The sequence below is a fragment of the Eschrichtius robustus genome, chromosome 16, assembly GCF_028021215.1.
Source record: "Eschrichtius robustus isolate mEscRob2 chromosome 16, mEscRob2.pri, whole genome shotgun sequence".
Classification (NCBI taxonomy): Eukaryota; Metazoa; Chordata; class Mammalia; order Artiodactyla; family Eschrichtiidae; genus Eschrichtius; species Eschrichtius robustus.
In genome coordinates, this window is record NC_090839.1 from 63,525,088 (window position 1) to 63,546,322 (window position 21,235).

General features: G+C 52.8%; 1 protein-coding gene across 4 annotated transcripts in view; it reads left to right on the top strand.

The window, feature by feature from the left end:
* The window catches only part of CLEC16A (C-type lectin domain containing 16A), a 208,705-nt gene that overhangs the window by 154,845 nt on the left and 32,625 nt on the right, over nucleotides 1-21,235 (top strand). For 3 of the 4 annotated variants that reach the window (XM_068565832.1, XM_068565833.1, XM_068565834.1), the window contains exon 21: nucleotides 1,352-1,516. In XM_068565832.1, the coding sequence (XP_068421933.1) occupies nucleotides 1,352-1,516 (165 nt within the window). Of the gene's footprint in view, nucleotides 1-1,351; nucleotides 1,517-2,033; nucleotides 2,374-21,235 lie in introns of those variants that run through there. The other variant, XM_068565835.1, reaches the window with a different exon arrangement.

Genomic DNA, 21,235 nt, shown 5'->3' on the forward strand with positions numbered 1-21,235 from the left:
CTATTCTGCCCATCTTACAGAAGAGTAAACTGAGGCTCAGTGACTTGCCCACAGCCACGCAGGCAGTTAGTTGGCAGAACCCAAACGCAGAACTTCCTACACTAAAGCCCATCCCTTCCTCCTCTCCGTTCCCAGCTCTCATGAGAGGCAGCCCTGCCTGGTGAGGGGCCCGTGACCCAGCACTGGATTCGGAAGTGTCGTTTCACACTGCACAGGGACTGTGGTGAATCTGTGAGGCGGCCCTACACCGCCCAGTGTCAGGAAGGCCCCAGCGTTCTTAGAAGTGAAGGCACTGAAATGAGGGCATTCCCTTCGTCAGGGTGGAAGGCACAGCGTCCTCCTCGGGGAAAAGGCGTTCTGTCAACTCCTAAAATCACGAACAGCCTTTCACAAGAAACCAGTGCCTTTCAGCTCAAGCACCAGTGGTCGTTCTGGTGTGGTCACTGGGAGGCTTTCCAGTCCTCTGGGGGAGAAGGGGAGCGTTCTCTAGGGGTCACCTAAAAATGAACACTTGGAGGGCAGGGTTTCTGGATATTGCGAACTCAGTCATTTCCTGCACGTGCCCCGTTGATTTGCGCAGGCCTGCATCCCATATAGTCCTCATCTTATTTCTCACTTAGCTGAAACTTGGCCTCCAAAATCATTACAGAAGCATTTTGTAATGTGCAAAGTGACTTAAATCATTCAGTCCTTTCTCTTAAGATTTATTTCCAGAGGGTTTTTTTTTTTTTTAATGTAAAGCAATTTCTCACAGCTGGCATGACGGCTAAATATTTCATTTGAAAATTGAGAATTATGCCATAAAGTGGCTGTTAGAACTAACGCCTTGGGTATTTCTCAAATTGATTTTAAAAAACCCCTCCAAATTGCTGTATCGTGAGATTTCTGCGTGGAAGAGAGGACAGCAACAGAGACACACACACTCATAAGTACACAGGCACACGTGCGTGTAAGTTCTCGCTCACACACTCTTCCCCACACGCATAGATTTGTGAACTTTCACAGCAGAATTGGCCCCGTTTGCTTTGGGGTCTGAAACTGTACCCAAGGCTAAGCCTTGGTAGGGTCTTTTGTGTATGGAAGCCAAGAATCCGAGGTGAAGATGGGCCTGGCATTCATCTCTGAACCACTCTCTAGGCACTGCTTGTGTTATGAGCCGTAGGCGGGACCCTTGGTGTCACGCTGGTCTCCCCAGCTCGAGGCTGCCGGCTGTCTGCTTGGCATTGTCCGAGGGATGTGCCTGGCAGGGCCGTGGCCACACCTGCTACAGTCGCGCCACCCAAAGTCTCGTCGCCTACACTCCCATCCCACGCACGTGCTGAGCTTGAACCACGGGTTTGTTTGAACGCAGCCCTCCTGGACCTCCCGATCCAGCCGACAACTGAAGTCCTGGGGTTTGGTCTCAGCTCGTCCTCCACCCAGCACCTGCCTTTCCGCTTCTACGACCAGTGCCGCCGGGGCAGCAGCGACCCCACGGTACAGCGCTCTGTGTTCGCGTCAGTGGACAAGGTGCCAGGTAAGCCGGCCCCCACCCTGTGCCACCTCCTGTCCCCTCCGGGGAGCGGGAGAGTGGTGGTTCCAGGACCTTCTCTGTCTGGAGCCTGTGTAGGCTTTCCTTCCCATCTCAGAAACCCAGTTTCTTAGAACTTATCAAAGTGCAGCACAAGATTAAACACAAGCCCCAGAAAGAAATCTTGGCTTTCTCTTTGGTGTTCTGCTGCCGGGGTTTGGTTTTCCAGAGATTTGTTTGAGGGTGTGGAAGAACTTCTCAGAATTAAAACTGAAAATTTCTTGGAAGTTTCTTGGAAATACTTCAGATTATTAGTAACGAGGTTGTGGGAGAGTCATTTCCTCCATGTAGGATGACTAGAAAGAGCTAGTGCGTGCAGTTCCTGTTTAAGCCCCTGAAGAAGTGAGACTTCAGAAGAAGGTCCCGCTGCCCCCGGGGCGGCTGCCACTCTCTTCTTTTGGGAGCCTCTCTTCCTACTTTCCCCGAAGCGCATCTCTAACTTTCCTCCCCGCCTCTCCAAAAGAGAAGCATGAATAGAAAGTTCAAGGTCGCCTGGTGAAGCTGAAAGTACTGGTTCTCCAGAAGGGCCGGCAGGCTCCCCGTTCCTGTTCTGACACGTCTGCTTTAAGTAAATCCATATGCATCCCAACCGCTCGAAAGAGAACCTTGCCCTTGGTTACAAAACTAAAGAAAACTGGCCAAGCTGTCCCCTGCAACTTCACTCCTCCGCAGTTAGGGCTTCGAACCTCAATTGCAAATGTGGCAAAATGTTTTCAAAAGCAGTTACCCATTTAAGAACAAAATCCAGTGAAAAGAACCTGACCCAAACCAGGATCCCTGTTTCCCCTCCACCCCATGATTCACTCTGATTTCATTCTTTGATTTGATTAATTCATTTCAGAAATATAGTATATACTATAAGCATATGATTTCTTTAAACCCAAACAGGACATGATAAAATGAAAAATAAGACTACTTGGCCCCAGAAGTGACCATGGTTAACAGTTTCTTGCATTTCCTTCCAGAAATGTTTTGCTTGTCTGTTTTTACACCCGGGGTTATACCATATGTGTGATTCTACATCTTGCTGTTTTCACTTACTGACAAGTCAGTGTTACGTGTAAGCACATGTAAATCAACCTAACGCTCATTCACTGTTGTGTGGTATTTTATCATATGGACGGAACAAAAAAGTCTTTTATAACATTTTGTACTGATGGACATTTGAGTCGTTTCCAGTGTCTTGCTCTTCCATTGTCAAAGTGAACCTCCTCGGGGTATCTTTGTGTAAGTATGCAAATCTCACATGTCTGTGGGATAAATTCCCAGCGGTGGATCTGCCGAGTCAAAGGGGAGGTTTTTTCATCTTAATATATGTAGTCCCAACATGCACTCTGGAAAAAGTGCGCCAGTTCACGCTGCCACCCACTGCCTGCAACTGCTTTCATTCTTAAATCTAGTCTTAGGCTACAAGACTGATTGTAGCCTTGCCTCTGTTTTCAGCCATGAAATATGAGATGATTCTGCCTGCTCGGGGGTCTGGAGGCTTCTTTGTTAAAAATTCTCCAGATTGCTTTCTGCCCTGTAGAGATGGTTGCTAAGTAAATATAAATGATGACCATGAGTCTAGGTTAACTAAATACACACTGGCCTGGTAAGAAATCATTTCTTTCTTCCTTTTTTTTTTGTTTAACACACAGTTGTAATTTTATTACAACATTTGTATAAGCACCGCTTCGTAATTTTTTAAATTGAAATATAATTGACATTTAAGATTATATTACTTAAGAAATCAGTTCTTTAGGGTCATCAGGGCTTCTCTGAGCTCAGGAACTAATGGGTTAAGGAGAAAAGCTTGGTCCTTGTTTCCGCTCCCCCATCTTTGGAACAAGGGAAGTGTAAATTAATAAACAGAGCCGGATGTCACGTTCTTCGGCCTCTGCATAGCCACCCCTCCGTTTGCAGAAGGCTTTGCAATTACTTACTTCTCCCATCCCGCCTGGGCTCCAGGGGAAGAGTGAGGTTATCCAGTGCTGGGGGTGTCGCCCTGCCGAGAGTGGCCCGGGCCTGCTGCCTCACTGTGGGGGGGGGCGGGGCGGGGGGGCACAGCTGGAATGCTCAATGTCTTCTTGCTGGTCCCAGGGTCGGGATACATGAAGCTGGGCCAGCTGGGACTGTGGAAGTCAAAGGCGGCGCCTGAACGCAGCCATCCACCCCTTGGCAGTGTCTCTCCCCCGACAGCCCCTGGCGGTGGGGACATTCTCTCAGCTGTGCCCCCGAGGGCGGCTGCTCTGGGGCCTTGGGTGAAGAGGCCTCGCTGCCCCCCTGTCCTCGCCTGGGCCAGAGATGTGACCTGAAGAGCGAGCCTTAGCATGACTCGAGAGAGGGAAGGGAACACCCCCCCCCCCCCAGCCCCGCTTCTCGCCACCTGCTAGCTCAGATTTGGCCCCGCAGATGCCCAGCATCTTGAGGTCATCCTTCGTTTTCCCTTTGCTCTCCCACACCCACGGGGCTGCTCTGCCTCCAGAACACACCCCGCCGTCTTCCCCCGCCACCAGCATCTCTTCCTAGATCGTGGCAGTGGCATCAGCGGCATTCCCTGGCTTCCAGCCTTGTTCCCTCCCTTCCATGCAGCCAGAGGCATCTTTCTAGAACATAAGTCAGATCACATCATGCCCCTGCCTGTAGCCCTCCAGTAAGCTTCCCGTTGCGCCCGAAACAAAATCCAGATCTCTCGTTCTGACCTTGTGTGATCGTTGTGGGATGGGCCCCAGCCGGCCTCTCAGGCGCAGCCCCCCGCCTTCATGCTGTCCCCTGCCCCGGCTGTACCACCGCTGCTGCTCCTCCAAGTCAGCGCTTCTCAAGGTTTTGGCCTCAGGATTCCTTCTTCTTCTTTTTTTTTTTTTTTTTTGGCCGCATGGCATGTGGGATCTTAATTCCCCCACCAGGGATCGAACCCACGCCCCCTGCAATGGAAGCTCGGAGTCCTAACCACTGGACCGCCAGGGAAGTCCCAGGACCCTTCATACTCTTTGAAAGGTATTGAGGAATTCACAGAGCTTCAGTGTGTATGGATTATGTTTATTGATATTTCAGGTATTAGAAATTAAAACTGAGAAATACTTTAAATATTTACTTACTCGTTTAAAAAATAATAATAACCCATCCTATGCAAACATAAATAACATAGTTCTTTTTTTTTTTTTTAAACTTTGGGTTTATTTATTTATTTATTTATGGCTGTGTTGGGTCTTCGTTTCTGTGCGAGGGCTTTCTCTAGTTGCGGCAAGCGGGGGCCAGTCTTCCTCACGGTGCGCGGGCCTCTCATTATCGCGGCCTCTCTTGTTGCGGAGCACAGGCTCCAGACGCGCAGGCTCAGTAGTTGTGGCTCACGGGCCCAGTTGCTCCGTGGCATGTGGGATCTTCCCAGACCAGGGCTCGAACCTGTGTCCCCTGCATTGGCAGGCAGATTCTCAACCACTGCGCCACCAGGGAAGCCCAATAACATAGTTCTTTATGAACAATAAGTGTTTTCCAAAACAAAAAAAGTTAATATTTTATATTTTTTCAAGTCTCTTTAATATCTGGCTTAATAGAAGACAGCTGAATTCTCGTATCTGCTTCTGCTTTCAACCTGTTGTGAGAGCGTGGGCTCTGGAAGACTCCTCTGTGTACTCCTGGGAGAATGAGTGTAAAAGGAAAATGCCGACATTATTTTTATGAAAGTTCTGACCCTGGGAGGCCCCCCAGGGTTCCCCAGACCATGCTTTGAGAACCACTACCCTAACTCACTGTGCCCTCTCCTGCCCCAGGGCCTTTGCATTGAATGTTCTTCCCTAGATCTGTGTGTGGCTACTTCCTGCCAATCACTCAGGCTTCAGTCTGCACGCCACCTGCTCAGAGAGGCCTTTCCTGATCCCCATCCCCACCCCCAGCCCCCCGCATCACGTTAGCCTGGTTTATGTTCTCCATGGCCCTGGGGCTCCGTACCTGGCAGACTTATTTGTGTACCTTCCTCCCCCATGGAGAGGGTCACTTCCACGGGGACCTGGAGTGTCCCCTTCACCGCTGTACCGCAGCCCCTAGCACGGTACTTTCATTCAGTTCACTGAGTAAGGAGTGAGGCTTTGTTCTTATTCTCCGCACAGCCTCAGAGCAGATCCTGCCAGATGCCTTCTCCCTGTGCGGACACCAGGGAGACGAGCAATTCCCGCAGGGGCCCCAGACGTTGGGTGGTTTAGGCTGCGGCACTTTGACAAGGGAACACGAGGGAACGGCGGCCCCCAGATCTTCAGCAGCATTCCTCGGCTTAACTCCTGTCACCAAAGTGAGTGAGATGTGCATCCCGGGCACCCGGGTGATAAGACTTGGGTTGGTTGCACTTCAGTTTCACCGTGCTCACCTTACTCAGAGTTTGCTGGAGGGGTCATCGGAAGCCTGGCCCAGGTTGGCCTCCGATGCTGTGGCACCCATAGCCGCCATCCGGGTATTGCTCTGTGTCCCTTGCCATAGGCCACACTGTTGCAACATCCCAGGCCGGGTGGGATCCTTGCTCTTGCCTGGGAACAGTTCACGGGGGAAGAAACAGTGCTGGCCACCTGCCTCCGGGAGACTGCGGGAAGAGGCAGCTCTACTGTGACACATCTTCCAGTTTTATCTGCAGGTCCAGGTAATTGTCACAGAGCCATTTGTCTCCCCCTTTCCAAGCTATACATGATTATATTTGATGAAAATATACCTTTCATTTCCTTGGAAGAGATATTAAAGTAGAATATAAATCAGGACTAATAGGCGACTAGCCACTTTGGTATATTTTTCTTCTTCCATTTGGCTTGGAAAGAAACCACAAATTCTGTTTATTGGCCGGTTTTATGTTTATGGCTCTCGCCCCCATGGAATGTTCAGCTCCACGAGGGCAGAGGCCAGTGTGCGCATGGCTGGGGAGGGAAGGGTCAGCAGTGACCGGCGCGTCTGGCGGGCAGGCGCGGCCGGGTCTAGAGTCCGGCTTTGAGGTGCGGTGCTCCATGGTTGGTGCCCTTGAGGATCCGTTCCACTGACCCACGTTGACAGCTGATTGCCAGAATCTGCCAAGGCAGGGCGGGGTGTTGAAAACTAGCCCACAGTGCAGTCTTCCCATGAACACCCATGGACCAGCAGACCCCAGAGCAGAGTCTGTTCCCGGAATTAACCCTGGGCATCAGGGGGCAGTGGGCTCCAGTCCACGGGCCAGGGCTCTGGCCTCCCTGACCCCTTCTGGGCTCCTTCTGGCCCAGAGGCTGCTCACAGGCGTTCACCTGGGGGTGGGAGGGCTGGTGACAGAACACCACCGTCCTCTGGCTCGGGTCCTACCCAGGCCCTTCCTAATTCTTACCCAAACAGAAGGGCTCTAGAACCCAGCGTGTTACGGGGATCGGAGTGGGACAGCCAAGCAGGTTGACACCCACTGGCCCTCACTGACGGGGGCTCAGCGACATGTTTAAAAAAAGTGACCCTTCCCCAGCTGAGGACAATCAGCTGCCCCCCACCAGCCTTTTAGCTCCAGGGAAGGGACGGTCTGCCTCTTTCACTGCGCTCTACCCTGTTCAGGATAGTCCTGTTGCAGTCTGGCCCCTGCCCCCTTTCCACAATCAGCTCCCTCTCTCTTCTCTGTCCTGGGCTCTCTTTGCAGATAATAAAACAACCCAGCATTTCAGCCCCATTGGCTTTCTGTCTGCACCTCAGCGAGGGCCAGGCGCGTCCTATTCAGGACCTCTGTCCTCGCGCTGCCCTCTGGCTGGAACCTGAAACCCTCTGTGAGGCTGGTGCCTTCTCAGCGTTCAGGGCTCTGCTCACATTCCTCTTCGGAGGCCTCCCCAGGGGCCCCACCCACCCCAGTCCCCCTCTGTGCGGCAGCTGGGTTTTAGTTTTTCAATTGAGGTGGAATTCATAGAGCGTAAAATTAACCATTTGACAGTATACAACTCAGTGGCATTTAGTACCTTGACAGTCTCGTGCCACCATCCCCTCTACTAGTTCCAAAACATTTTCCTCAGCCCCAATCAACCCTGTACCCACTAAGCCGTCACTCCCCATCCCCTCTCCCCCCAGGCTTCTGGCACTCACTCATCCACTCTGTCTCTGGATTTATCTCTTCTGGATATTTCATACAAACCCTACAATGTGTGACCTTTTGTTTCTGCCTTCTTTAACTTAGCATGATGTTTTGGAGGTTCATCCGCATTGTGGCATATGTCAGAGCTTCACCCCTTTTCATGGCCGAATAACAGCCCATTGTGTGGATAGACCTCCTTTGATTTATCCATTCTTGCACCTGTTGGTGCCCATGGGGGTTGTCTCCACCTTTTAGCCAATGTGAATAGTGCCGCTACGAGTGTGTGTGTATGAGTTTTTGTTTGAACACCAACGTTCGGCCTTTTGGGCCGTCTACCTAGGAGTGGAATTGCTGGGTTGAATAGGAATTTAACTTTTTGAGGAGCTGCTTTCCCACAGTCTTCAGAGCCCTCACCTTTCACTGAAGTTGCCCACTTGTCTTCTCGTCTGCATCACTGCCCTGTGCTAGGATAGAAGGTTCTGGGGCCTTGTTCGTCCTGCCCTCAATGGCTGACACTTAACGAGCGAGCAGGTGCTCAGTGACTGTCGAAGGCGGGTGGGGACGTGGATTGGTAGCTGGAGGCTCGGACAGGTGAATTGTTCCCAGCAGACTGTGACTTGCCTCGCTCGCACCTGGGTCTGGCTCCGGCCCCAGTCGGTTGGGGCTCTGGGTGCCAGAGGGAGAGTGAGCTTCCCTCACTTCTTATCCCACTGGATTCAGGGCGCCATCTGTCTCTGGGCAAACATCGGAATCACTGAGCAGGAGGGCCAGTGCTGTGCTTTCCATAGGTGTGATCTTTGTCAAAGGCAAACAAAGCGGCCTTATCAGTCACTGACCCAGAACACTAAATAGTTCTGTGGAAAGGCAGTGCGGTTCCAGAGCCAGCCTTTGGCAGCTGAGTAACTGAGAAAGAATGCAAGATTACAGTGCACGGGGAGCCAGCCCAGCTGACCACAGAGCCTCGACTGACATCCGGGGGAAAAAAAAAAAAAAAAGACAGGGAGAAAAAAAATCGATGTTTAATTCATAGACCTCAGTTCTGACTTCTCCCCTGGGGAGAACATACTAGGTGCTAATGTCATCTCATGGCAGTGTTCTCCAGAAACTAATTTTTTAGGCCTGTTATTTTTCTTGTTTCCGATTATAAAACTGGAGCCAGCTCTCTCCTACCAGCTCGCCCAAGGGGAAGAAATACCCTTTCTGGAGTCACATGGGAAGGAGCGCCCTCCCCCCCACCTCCCTCCAGTCTCCCTAGCCCCATGTTAACCCCTCCCAGCCCCCAGCTCCCTGGTCAGAGCCTCGGGCCACTGGGTTGGTGAGTTACAGAAACTTGAATCTGGGCTTCCCTGGTGACGCAGTGGTTGAGAGTCTGCCTGCCGGTGCGGGGGACACGGGTTCGAGCCCTGGTCTGGGAGGATCCCACATGCCGCGGAGCGACTGGGCCCGTGAGCCACAATTGCTGAGCCTGCGCGTCTGGAGCCTGTGCTCCGCAACAGGGGAGGCCGCGACGGTGAGAGGGCCCGCGCGCCGTGATGAAGAGTGGCCCCCGCTTGCCACAGCTGGAGAAGGCCCTCGCACAGAAACGAAGACCCAACACAGCCATAAATAAATAAATAAATAAATGAATGAATGAATGAATGAATGAATGATTCCTCTAAAAAAAAAAAAAAGAAACTTGAATCTGACCCCCGAGGCCTTTGTTTTTTTTATTTAAAGCAAAATATATAGAGCTGCTAAGCACTTTATGCAGGGTTCTTATTTGATCTGCCTCAGAAGGAAGGTTTTACCATTTTCCTCTTCTACATAGAGGAAGCCACCCACCCAAGGTCACACACACCCGATACCCGTCCGCAGCAAGGCTTTGAACGCAGGCCTGCCCAGGTCACACCCTGAGCTCCCACTGCCACCACCTCCAGTCCCTTTCATTCCTGACTCAGTTTTGATGCTCCCGAAGTGACTTCTCCCCACCCGCGGCCTCAGTGGTATCGGGCAAAACCACATTGCTGGCTCCAACCCTCAGCATGTTTCGGACAGAAAAGTCATCTATTTCTGGAAGTGTGGGGTACAGTTTGACTGGAAGAATTAACTGTGCCGGGCACTTTGTATACATTAATTCTATCCTCCGCACAGCTCTGGAAGCGAGTATCACTTGCTCTGCTGTACAGGTAGGAAACTGAGGCTCAGACCAAGCCCACAGAGCTCCCACGGGTGGCCGAGATCCCTACCTCCACTTCCTGCCTCTGAAGACCATTTGCTTCAAGGCTGGCTTGGTGATGGCTGAGCAGCTCCACCTGACGGCTCTGCCACGTGAGAGGTTGGTAGGACAGAACCTGAGGAGAGAGGGGACTCTTGGGTGGCCCTGGCCCAGGCAGAGCGCTCTGCATCCCTGTCTTCTGTGTGACACACCTGCTCCCGAGTCCTCCCGCTCCAAGCCCGCCTCCACTGGATCAGGGACAAACCTGCAAAGCTGTGATGCAGAAAGACACTCTTCTCCCAGAGCCGCCGCTTCCGAACCAGGCTAGGGGTCAGGGTCACTCGAAGGCCATCCTCGTACAAATTTGTTCCTGGTCTTTCACGAACAAAAAGCAGAAACGGGATTTCAGAATCCTGCCTGAGCAAAAGTAGCAGGATTTGTGCTTCTTTCAAAGCTGTCTGGCAATTGTGTCTAAGAGATCAGCCTTCAAGTGGCTGAGCTGAGTCCATGGGGTTCCTGCTTGCCAGGCTGCGTCTCGGAGTCCCCAGGGCAGCCGTGAAGAGAGAGCCTGAGGATACTGTCAGGCTGGGAGCACGCAGGCCTTGGCAGGAACCACGTTCCCAAACCAGGGCCCACAGTGTTTCCCCCTGAAACGTGCACCCCCCAAAGACACTTTCCCAGTAGACACACCAGCACTTGTCTTGAGGAGCCCTCTTGTGAAATGAGCGCTCAGTAGGCAGAGCCAGCCATCGTGCTCCAGACAGGCTTTTCCGGGGACGCGGAGGCTGGGAGGAGAAAAGAGTTCCGAAGAATTGAGTGTTGCTTCACTTGTCGAGGTCATTACCCACCTCCGACGCTGAAGCAGCTGAGTGCCCTGGAGCCTTCTGGCAATGACGGTGCATCAGGGAGTGGGTTGCCGGCAGAGAAAAGCTTGGGAGCCCAGGCAGTGGGGTGTGGGAAGAGAGCAAAACCCCAGCTTCATGCTGCCATTTGACCTTGGCTACACCTTGGATTGTTCTGTGGGCTCGGGCAGGCCCACACGGGGCAGCCTCGCTGGCAGCACAGGACAGGCAGGTGTGTTCCAGAGCAAGCGGCACAGCTACTCGTGTGCATGCCAGTCCCCGCCCCCAGAACGCAGCTCCTGTCACTTCTCGACTCCGGACTTCTTAGTATAAGTGAAGTACGTTAATTGCAGAACAATTGGAAAGATGGAAAAGTACCAAGAAAAGATAGAAAGGATAGACTGTCCGGTGTCCTGCCCCGTTGTTCTTTCTGTTCATCCTTTGTGGGGTTTCTTTTCTCAGCAGCAGTGCTTGCCCAGGTGAGAGTCAGCGAAGGAGGTGGCTTAGCACAGCCCTGGAGCAGACAGTCAGGTTCAAGTCCTGGCTCCACCTCATCCTCGTTACGTGGCCTTGGGCCAGTTAGTCACCCCTCTGGGCCTGTTTATTCATATAAAAAATGGGGATGATTCTTAGCAGTGTGAATGTACTTAACACGACTGAACTGTGCGCTAAATAATAGTTAAGGTGGTACATTTTATGTTATGTGTATTTTACCACAATTAAAAAGGAAATAAAAGTGAGGATGGAAATGTCACCTAGCTCATTAAGCTCCCGTGAGCATAAAATGAGTTAATTCACATAAGTGCCTGGAACAATTGCCTCCCCTTGCGCAGCGTGCAGTAAAGGTTATCTCAGTATTTTTTATGGTCGTTGTTATTAGTCAAGGCTGACCCTTGGGACCCCAAATGATAAGTTCCCTTTCTACACGTTAAATCAGTTTGCACAAACTTAATAATCCAGGGGCCCCTCCTGCTGTAAATAACAACAAAAAAAACCACACCCCGCAGCTGTACAGATTTGCTCATTTCAGAAAGGCTTTTATCAGGTGCTGATAAAACACCAGGGCAGAATTTCCTTTCCCCTGCAGAAGGGCCATGAGAATTCTGGTCACATGATTTGCCTGAGGTCCCACAGCTCTAGAGGCAGAGCCAGGGCCAGAGACGAACAGAGACATGTCCCCTGCAGCCCCGGGCTCAGCCCATACCCGTGCACCCCTGACACTGGCTGCCATCATTGACTCCACGCCTGCCTGAGCCGGGCAGTTCCCACTGAGCCTCGCAACAGCCCTGGGGGGCTGGCGCCTTTCCTCAGTGTGCTGACCAGGAAACCGGAGCTCAGAGAAGGGGAGCACCTGGCCCGTCGGCTTCCCACTCCACGAACCCCTGTATCTTCAGTCCTGAAGATTATCCGGTGGCAGAACAGCTGAGGATCAGGTGTGCTTCAGGAACCCTGGGAACTATCGCTGTCTCCCGTTCCAGGAGCACAGAAACCAGCAGAGAACGTGACTGTATTCTGTGGATGCAAGTCTCTGCGTCTAAAGGGACAGTCCATAAAGTTATTTGAAGAAACTTTCCAAGCCTTTTCCTATTGATGTTTCTTTTTTGCTGCTGAGTCATTTGTTTTATTAACTGCAAGTTATCATTAGCAGACAAGTGATTACAAATGCTAAGGATCGAAGGCTCGTTTGTGGGATAAAACTCAGAAACTGAGAAAATTCTAGCCCTTAATTTTATCTCTGAATTGGAAAAAGACCCCTTTGATTTGATTTGAGCTTTTTTTTTTTTTGTCTTAAAATATCTCCCGACTTGCTCAAGGAACCCCAGGGTTCCCCCTGGAACAGGGTTTGAGAACCACTTTACCACTTCCCAAGAATCAGTCATAGTGCCCACCTTGAGATCTGAGAGGATGAGATGCCAAGTAAGCGGCATTGCTTAGTGTACAGACGGCTGGAAGGAGAGTTGCTAATTCACGAGGACCTGCAAAGCGGGAGAAGAGCCAAAACAGAAGGTGGGGACGGGACACAATTATAGCACTCACAGGTTCACAGAGGCCTAAGTCATTGGGTCTTCCACATGTCCTCTCCTCTGTGCCCTAGACGGCCCCCTCAAAGCATGGCAGCTCCTAGGGGCCAGGGTAGGAGACCACCAGGAGAGAAGGAATTGGGGGCGGGGGGCAGGTGAGGGAAGAACTGGCTTTTTTTTTTTTTTAAGGACTTTAAAAATTCCAAGGAAGTTACATGATGCATACTCTAACTAGGGTCGGGAAAGGGAGGATCTTTCTGAGGTCTCTCGTGAAGTAAATAAATGCTGTGCAGAGCTACATATAAAGAGGACCAGATCAGGGAGAAGGACTTACAAACAGGTCGTGCAGAGCAGAGAGGCGGGCATGGTGGGGATAACACGTGCGAAGGCTTGAGGGAGCAGGTAACATTTGATGTCACGGCCGTGAGATGTGATTAGACACAGCCTGGAAAGCTAGGCGGGGTCAGATGGTGAAGGGCTTCCGGCCCTGCTGAAGGGTTGTACTTTTATCCTGGAAGCAACAGGGAAGGGACTAAGGAAGAGGAGTGATGAGTCGGGAGGCTTGGGTTTTGATTGACTGGAGTTGGAAGGGCAGGGGAGACGGGGGTGCCAGAAAGGAGCGAAGCACCCTCCCTTGGCGCTCACCACCGGTGCAGTTTGAGGCTGTGCCCATCTTATGGATGAGAACAAGTCTCCACAGAGGTACCCTCTTCCTCAGCTTGGTATATATCCTTCGATACATTTTCAGGGCATTTACATACTATACTTGTACTATAGTATTATATTGTCTTTTTTTTTTTTTTTTAACCTAAATGAATGCTATTTTCACTCAGCAGTATGTCTTGCATTTGTTTTATGTGAGTTCATAAGAGTGCCCTCATTCATTTTTGACTGCTGCGGAGCAGTCTGTCATGTGGGCAAACTGTTGTTTATTTAGCCAGTCTCCCATTGATGGATGTTCAGGTTGTGGCCAATTTTTTGTCTTTAGCAAATAGGAGCGCCTCCCTGGCCCCTTGCACAAGGATTTCCCTGGGGTAAGAAACATGAAGCGAGTCCAGAAATATGTAGGCCGTGGAACTAACAGGATTTGGTGACCAGTGAAGTGGGTGGGTGGAGGGCCACAGGGCTAGTTTCAGGCAAAATATCAAGGAGCCTCAGTTTCTCTGGGAATGTTCTCTGTGTATTTAACAAGGGCATTTTGATGGCCCAACTTCTGACCCAGGAAAATCCTCATTACTTGGTGGATGTTTTTCTATCCAGAAGGCCTTCAGGAGCTGTGCTGATTGGAAAAGTTCCCAGGGGCTGGCAGGGGTCTCCAAGGGCCAGCGCACCCATGGCTTGTCGCAGACAGAGTGTGGTGGCAGGACAGAGCCACCAGGGGGGTCTGCCCCTACCTCCTGGCACCCTGCTGAGGGTCCAGCTCTCTGGGATGCTTCTCTGTCTGTAGCCAGCATCCCATGACTGAAATACAGCTTCCTTTATTTGTGGCTGTCCAGCCATGGCATTTTGTATAAGTGTGCTTTTCTCCGAAAACACACACACAGAGTATTTTTTTTTTTTAACATCTCAAATCCCCAAAGGGCCAGAAGTCAATATTATCCCAGCGTAACGGGAATGGCTGTTTTGTGACATCTTTCACACTTAACCAGCCTACTTCCTTTAAGCCCCAGAGTAGTCACAAAAACATTCCAAAGCCCATCAAATTGGGGCTGATGAATTGTTTTACTCTGTCCCTGTCTCTGCCTGCTGTGAGCTCAGGTCCTTGAAAGCTGCATCCTTACAACATGATTTGAGAGTAGGCACTTTAATTGTGTGAAATACTAAGCTCAGACTGTGCTTTGCAGTGACTCCCCCCAAAATATTTGTGAGTTTATAAAAATTCAGGTGCGTGGTGTATGTGGTACGTACTTCCAGCGTCACAGGTTTTTTTTAAGGCCCCAGGATAAAAGTCCCTTTTATTGAATGCCAGCTATGTGCTAGGCACTAGGCCAGTTGCTTTACAGAAAATCAGGAGGTAAATATGTGAAAACTGTCCTGTGACTAATCCCACTTTTGCAGATGGGCAAGCAGAAGTCAAAAGCAGAGTCCCTTGCCCCGTGTCCCAGAGAGACTGAGCCTGGTTTCCGACGCCTGCTCTTTATAATGCTTCTGCCTGCTTCCTGAGAAAGAGATTATCTCGTGCTCGGTGTTCTTTCCTTTCCTGCTAAGTTGACTTGAAGCCTCTGTGGTGCTTCTGGGGTAAAGCTGCCCTTTGTTGTGGCTTTCTGAGTGTGTTGACTTCATCAGCTACGGTTGGGCCTCAGGTGCTGGGTCCCATGCACCCTCCAGCTTCTTGAATCGAGCAGGTCCCTGTCAATGTGATGGAATGAGCCTCCCCTAAACCGCCCCCCGCCCCCCCCCCACTCTTAGTAAACTGGAGAATGTTCTGAAATAGTTGACATTTATAAAACCTCGGGTGTTTTGGATAAATGCTTTGTGTGTGTGTGTGCCAGATTTCCTGCCCGATGCCCAAGGGAGATGTCCACCCGCTCAGAGCAGCATCCTAGTGCCCTGTAATAGTGCCCGGGCCTGGGGGAGGCTGCGGCCCGCTCATCGTCCCCTCTCTGATCTCTTCACTCCACCCTGCGCAGACAGCAAATGCAGAAACCACCCTGTACTGACTCCTGGCCCCACTGGGTCGGCCGAGGGGCCCTCCATGCCAGCTGGGACACCCACAGGAAGCTGCTGGCCTCAAGCCACTTAAAGGATACCAGCATTTGGGCACCAGTGTGTGCCACCATGCTGTTCAAACCTGCCACATCCCTGCCAGGGAGCCCTTGCCACAAGGAAGTCAGGGGCACACGTCCTGGAGTGGGCCCATCTGGGTTTAACTCGGTACCTGCCCATCAACAGCTGTGTGATGTCAGGAAGTTCCGTAAGGCCCCTGAGCCTCAGTCTCCTCTTCTGTCAAATGGGGCTGATGATAGGACCTGCCTCGCTGGGGCAGCTCAGCCCTGTGGGTGCCTCACGCTGTCCCAGTATCTCAACAACTGCTTGTTGAGGGGCGGGGGGGAGCCAGAGGGCTCAAGCAGCCCGCCCCCCTCCCCTCGCAGGGCAGCTGGCCCAGCTCCTCCAGGCCGCTCCACAGGGAGCTTGCATGTAATCTCCCCAGTGCCCTCAGGCTCTGCCAGGCAAGGGCACCTCTGGGCAGCTGCCCTGATAGAGCCACCAAAGAAGGAGCCCCCGTAGGCGGCATGCACTCTTCCAGCACCTCCTGCGGCCGACGGCCACGTGGGGAGCACACATAGAAATGGGGTGACCGTTGTACTAGTGGTCATGGGGGCAGTCTCACCACAGGGGTGTTGCCTACAGGACCCATGCGCTGGAACGCAGGAAGTAAGGTGCGTGGGTAGGGGAGCAGGTGGCCGAGGTGGGACGGGGCCGGCCTGGGGAGGGCGTGTGGATTTCATACTGAGCGCTCCGGGGAGGGCTGCGCCTGATTGGTGTCTGTCTGCGCTTGCGTGGCTGCTGGGTGGGGAGTGGATTGGAGACAGCGGTGCGGGGGCCGTTGGGGTCCACCCAGGAACCTGGAGCCAGGCGGGCAGGGGTACACCCTTAGCTAGCATGGTCGGTGATGGGTTTGGGTACAGCTTGCCAGGTTGTGACAGACCTGCTCCTGAGGCTGGGGCTCTCCCCGCACGTCACGTAGCACCTCAGGGTTGGCAGAGCATTTCCCACTCGTGATCTCAGTAACACTACGAGGAGGGGGAGATGGAGAAACTGAGGCCGGAGAGGCGAGGTGACCAGCCAGCTCACACCTCCAAGAAGCAGTAATGTGCTTGGACCTCTGCCCCCCTGAGCCGTTCCGAGGTTGAAATGTCTCAGCGGCTCGGGCAGCACTGAAGAGGGTTTCTTGAGGCTCGCCACGTTGCTAGCCTCAGGCTAGGTGTCTCCACACTCAGGGGTCATGGCAGCCTGCGGGGGAAGGCCCTGTACCACCCCCACCTAACAGGTGAGGCGGCTGAGGCCCCGAGGTTAAGTCACACGGTGACTACATGGTGGTGTCGGTCACTCCAAGGCCACCTCACCCCACAGTCTGCTCAGTCCAGTGTCCAGGGATCCTGCTCAGGGCTTGGGGACCTGAAGAAATTCTTGGCCTCACCCTGCAAGAGTCACAGTTGGAAGCTGAGACACCATGATCTCAGCTCACACGTGATGTCCCCTCACACGTGGTTCCTGAGCTCCAGTTTTCACTACTGGGCCAAGAAGGGTTTTCTGAGCACACCTGTCAGAGCTTGCTGATAAATCAGGCCTGAGATGCTTGTGCTTGGCTGGCAGCACTAAGTGGTTGTCTAGGTCTCCTCAGGCCAACTGACATTTGCCCAATAGGTGTGATGTATCAACAGCTTTTTCTCCTACTTTTTGTAGCCCGGGCTGGCTCTCAGCCAGAACTCTTTAAAAGGTATATAATAAGGTGCTGACCTGCAATGGAAAATGCTGGTGCACCAGCCAAGCGCAGAAGCCTCTGCAGCAGAAATTTAAGGTCTGCTGGTCAAGGATACATTTAGAAACCTTCTGGAAAGTTCTGGGGCTGGCAGAATATAGTCAAGCCCTGCAGCAATGTGAGTCTGGGGACTTCTTTAGCTCTTTGCCTTCGTGAAGCCACAAAGATGGGTGGGTTTTGGGGAAAGCAGTGGAATTCACCTTTTCATTCATTCCTTTGTTCTACAAACATTTATCGAGCACCCACCGTGTGCCAGGTGCTGTGCTTGGGTTTGAGGTGACAGCCATGAGCAAACAAGACATATATGGCCCTGCCACATGGAGCTTGCAATCTTATAAGAATAGTAGGCGTCATCCATAGAATCCTACCAGTAAATAACTGGTTGATAATGGGGAACCTGGCCTTCTCTAATGGGGATCGGGGAAGCCTTCCCTGAGTAGGTGGTGCATGTTGACAGTGGAAGGTTTCATTGGACATACTGGATGGGGAGCTAAGAGGGTGTTCCAGGCAGGAACAGCATGTGCGGGGGCCCCGAGTCAGGAAGGGACTGAGCCACAGAGTGAGGGGGGCAGGCTCCCCTGGCTCCCCATCAATGGTCCACCTTCTGTGCTTCAAGGTCTGTTCCACGCATGTTCACGGATTCATTATCTCACCTTCAGAACCTCCTGGGGAGAGGTAGGCACGTGTTCATTTTGCATTTGAGGTTTTCTGAGGCTCAGGGTGGGTAAGTAACTTACCTGGATTTGCACAGCGAGTCAGCCGCACGGGTGTCCATCCTACCTCTGCCTGACTCTGACTCCAGCTCATAGCCTGCCTCTCTATGTTCTCGTTTTTACTCTTCTTCCCTATCCTTTGTTATTACTGACATGGCTCAGGGGCCTGCCAGAAGGCTCAGAGCCCCATAACTAACAAGCCCACTGGAGGAGAATTCCTTCTAAGTTATTGACCTCAAATCTGCAAACAGCCGGAAGCTCAAAACTGTGCCTTGAAAGTGTCTCCTGTCCCCAGCATGTGGCACTTTCTCAGCAGACCACTCAGTTGATTGACTCTCCACCTCACTTCATCCATCTTAGAGTAAGCACGTCCCTGAATCACCGTCAGGAACCGCATCCAAACGAGGGACAGCGGTGCCGTGCCCGAGAAGCCGAGGGGGCCGAGCTCACTGTCCAGCTTCCCAGGGCATCCCCCCAGCCTCAGGCTAGAGAGTGGCCTCATTCTCCCACCGCCACCGGGGTCATGGGGCCTCCTGAGCTCAGCACAGCCTTCGGGTCAGCTCCTTGGTCCTCCAGGCACGTGGGCTTGTCCTTCCACGATCCTGTACCTCCGCAGCTTCCGTGGGGTGGCCAGCTAGGTGATCAGGAAGTCAGTCGACTAGAACCCCTACGCTCAGCTGGAGAGGCACACAGGCACTGCCCCCACGGTGCCCGGGGCAGAGGCATAGCCCTTGTGGAAGCGTGGAGTCCCAGCCCAGGCAAGATCTTCTCCCGCCTGAGGCCCTGGCCCAAGCCAGTCTACCCCTGTGCCCTCCACCCTGGCTACGTGTTTCTAGAATCGCCTTGGAGAGCATTTGAGAAGCCCCAGTGTCCATGCCCAGTGCAGCCCAGGTAAAACAGTGAGACGAGGGTCACTGTGTTTGGTGACTTGCCCTGGCTCGTTCAAATGTCCACCCAGTCTTGAGAACACGATCAGAGACGAATTCCTCTTAGGTGGCTTTACAAGAGGGTTCTGGGTGACCACTGGGGTCAAATGCTGTGTCCTGATTGTCATTCCTTTAACCCTCAAATGTTCACCGAGCATCTACCATGGGCTTGCACGACACGGGGCCCAGCATGACCGAGGTCCCTTCTCCATGGACCAGCAGCCTCGGTGGTCGCCTAGAGATGGATTGACAGCTTGGCAGGCTGCGGGCTCAGTCAGGAGCTCTCCTCCATCAGAGCAGCTGCCGCTTAGCGAGTTTGGGGGAACCAGGGGGTCTGGTATAGGAGCAGGATGTATTCAATACCCTGGGCCCAGTTTCAGGAGAGGACAGTTCAAACTTGTCCCACTTTCGGGAAACCTTATGAGCACTGCCCTGCGCCACGCTCTGCCAAGACTGGGGAGTGGAAGGTTCTAGACAGACCCTGCCCTCAGGGAGTTCACAGTGTCCTGAGGAAGACGACACCTTACCCACTCTTGCTACATAGTCTGGTCATGCATGATGGTGTGGGAGCCCAGGACAGGGGCGCCGGCCCTCCCAGAACTGGAGGGCAAGGAGGGCTCCTGAGGGAGGTCTTGACGGATGGGCTAGGTTAAATGTGGGGCGTCCCGGGCAGGCGGCAGTACCCAGGCTGTGAAAACCATGGTGTGCATGTGCGTCCTGCAAGCAGCCTGAGCCATGCAGGCAGGAGGCGGCAGGAGATTAGCCCACGCAGGCATGACCCCCTGTGCCTGTCGACCGTCCTGGACTTCATCAGAGGGCCCAGGGAAGCACTGATGGGCTTCAAGCAGGGGGGCTAAAGGCCGCCCACTAGATGACCACAAATAGCCGTCCCCAGGGGCCGGCCCCAGGCTGGGCTGCCCACGGGATCCCATGACCCACACTTAGCTGGAAGGAAGATGCAGCCGAAAACATGTCTTCACGTAGAGCAGCTGGAGACCAAACCACTTGTCCATTCCAGGGCCAGAGCTCACCCAGCCCCAAGCGCTGTCTGGGAAGTGCAGCCCCAATCCAGTCCCCTCTCACCACTGCACCCCATATCCTAGGCCAGGGGTTCACTGACTTTTCCTAAAGGGGCGTGTGATGTCTGTCAGAACGAGGCTCCACCTGCAGCCTCGCAGGACAATATGCAAATGAGCAGGCGGGGCCTCATTCCAGCCACACTTCACTTATAAAACCAGGCCCATTGCCTGATTTGGGGATTTGGCCTTCCCGAGGTTGTTTGCTGCCTCCTGACCTTGGCCTTCAAAATCCGTCGTGCTGCTTCTCTCCATGGCCAATTTGGTATTCTCAGCACCGTAGCTAGAGAGATCCTTTTCAGGTGTAAGTCAGGTCATGGGTGTCTTCTGCTTAAATCCGTCACTGTCTCCCATTTTACTCAGGACGAAAGCCAAATTCCTCACAGTGGCTCCCGAGGTCCCACACAGTCTGCTCCCTCTGCTGCTCCTAAGACTGACCTTGCCTCTTCCCACTGTCCCCTGGCCGTTCCACGGCAGCCACAGGGGCCTCAGCTGAGCCTCCACTGTGTAGCATGCCTCTGCCTTGCAGCACCTGCACTGGGTTGGCCTCTGCTTAGAACACTGTCATCCCAGGTACCTGCCCGGCTCTGTCCTCTGTCTCATTCCTCAGACCTCGCTATCTCCGAGGGGTCTTCCCTGACCATCCTGTGCCCCACTCCCAGCCCTCCAGACGCCCCCTGCCCTGCTTAACTCTCTTCGTCGCACTCATTCCCTCCCAACAGTTTCTGTTTCTTCATTGTCTGCCCACCACCCCCCCACAATCCCGTCCCATCCCATTATTGAACTGTAAGCTCCAAGACGGCAGACACTGTTTTGTTTACTGCTAAATGCTCAGCTCCTAGAGATGCACCGAGAGGCATATAGGTGTTGCTTAGAAAGCATTGGGTGGATGGATGGATACATGGATGGATGCATGGATTGATGGATGGATGCGTGGATCAATGGATCGATGGATGGATGGATGGATGGATGGAGCCAACAAGTCTTCAGTACACCTTTACATGCTAGACATTGTTCGCTGTGGACTCAGGGGTGAGCAAAACAGATCTGTCCCTTTGGCGCTCCCAGGCCCTGTGGATGTCATAGATAGTCCAGAAATGCTGACCGTGATTGGGGCCCTGAGGGGACCAGCCAAGAGCTGGGACAGTGTGCAACAGAGAGATCTGACCTGGACAGGGTTCCTGAGGGCAGGAATGCATCCCAGACAGGAGCCCACACAGATGGGAGAGCCATTGATGCCTGGGCGCACAGACTGCCCAGATCCTCAAGGAATAAAAACATTACTGTCCATGTGACACCTGCCGCCAGTTTGGCTGGACACACAATTCCCCTTTGTGATCAGTTTCCACCCTGGCCACATAAGTGGGGCCCGAGACCTC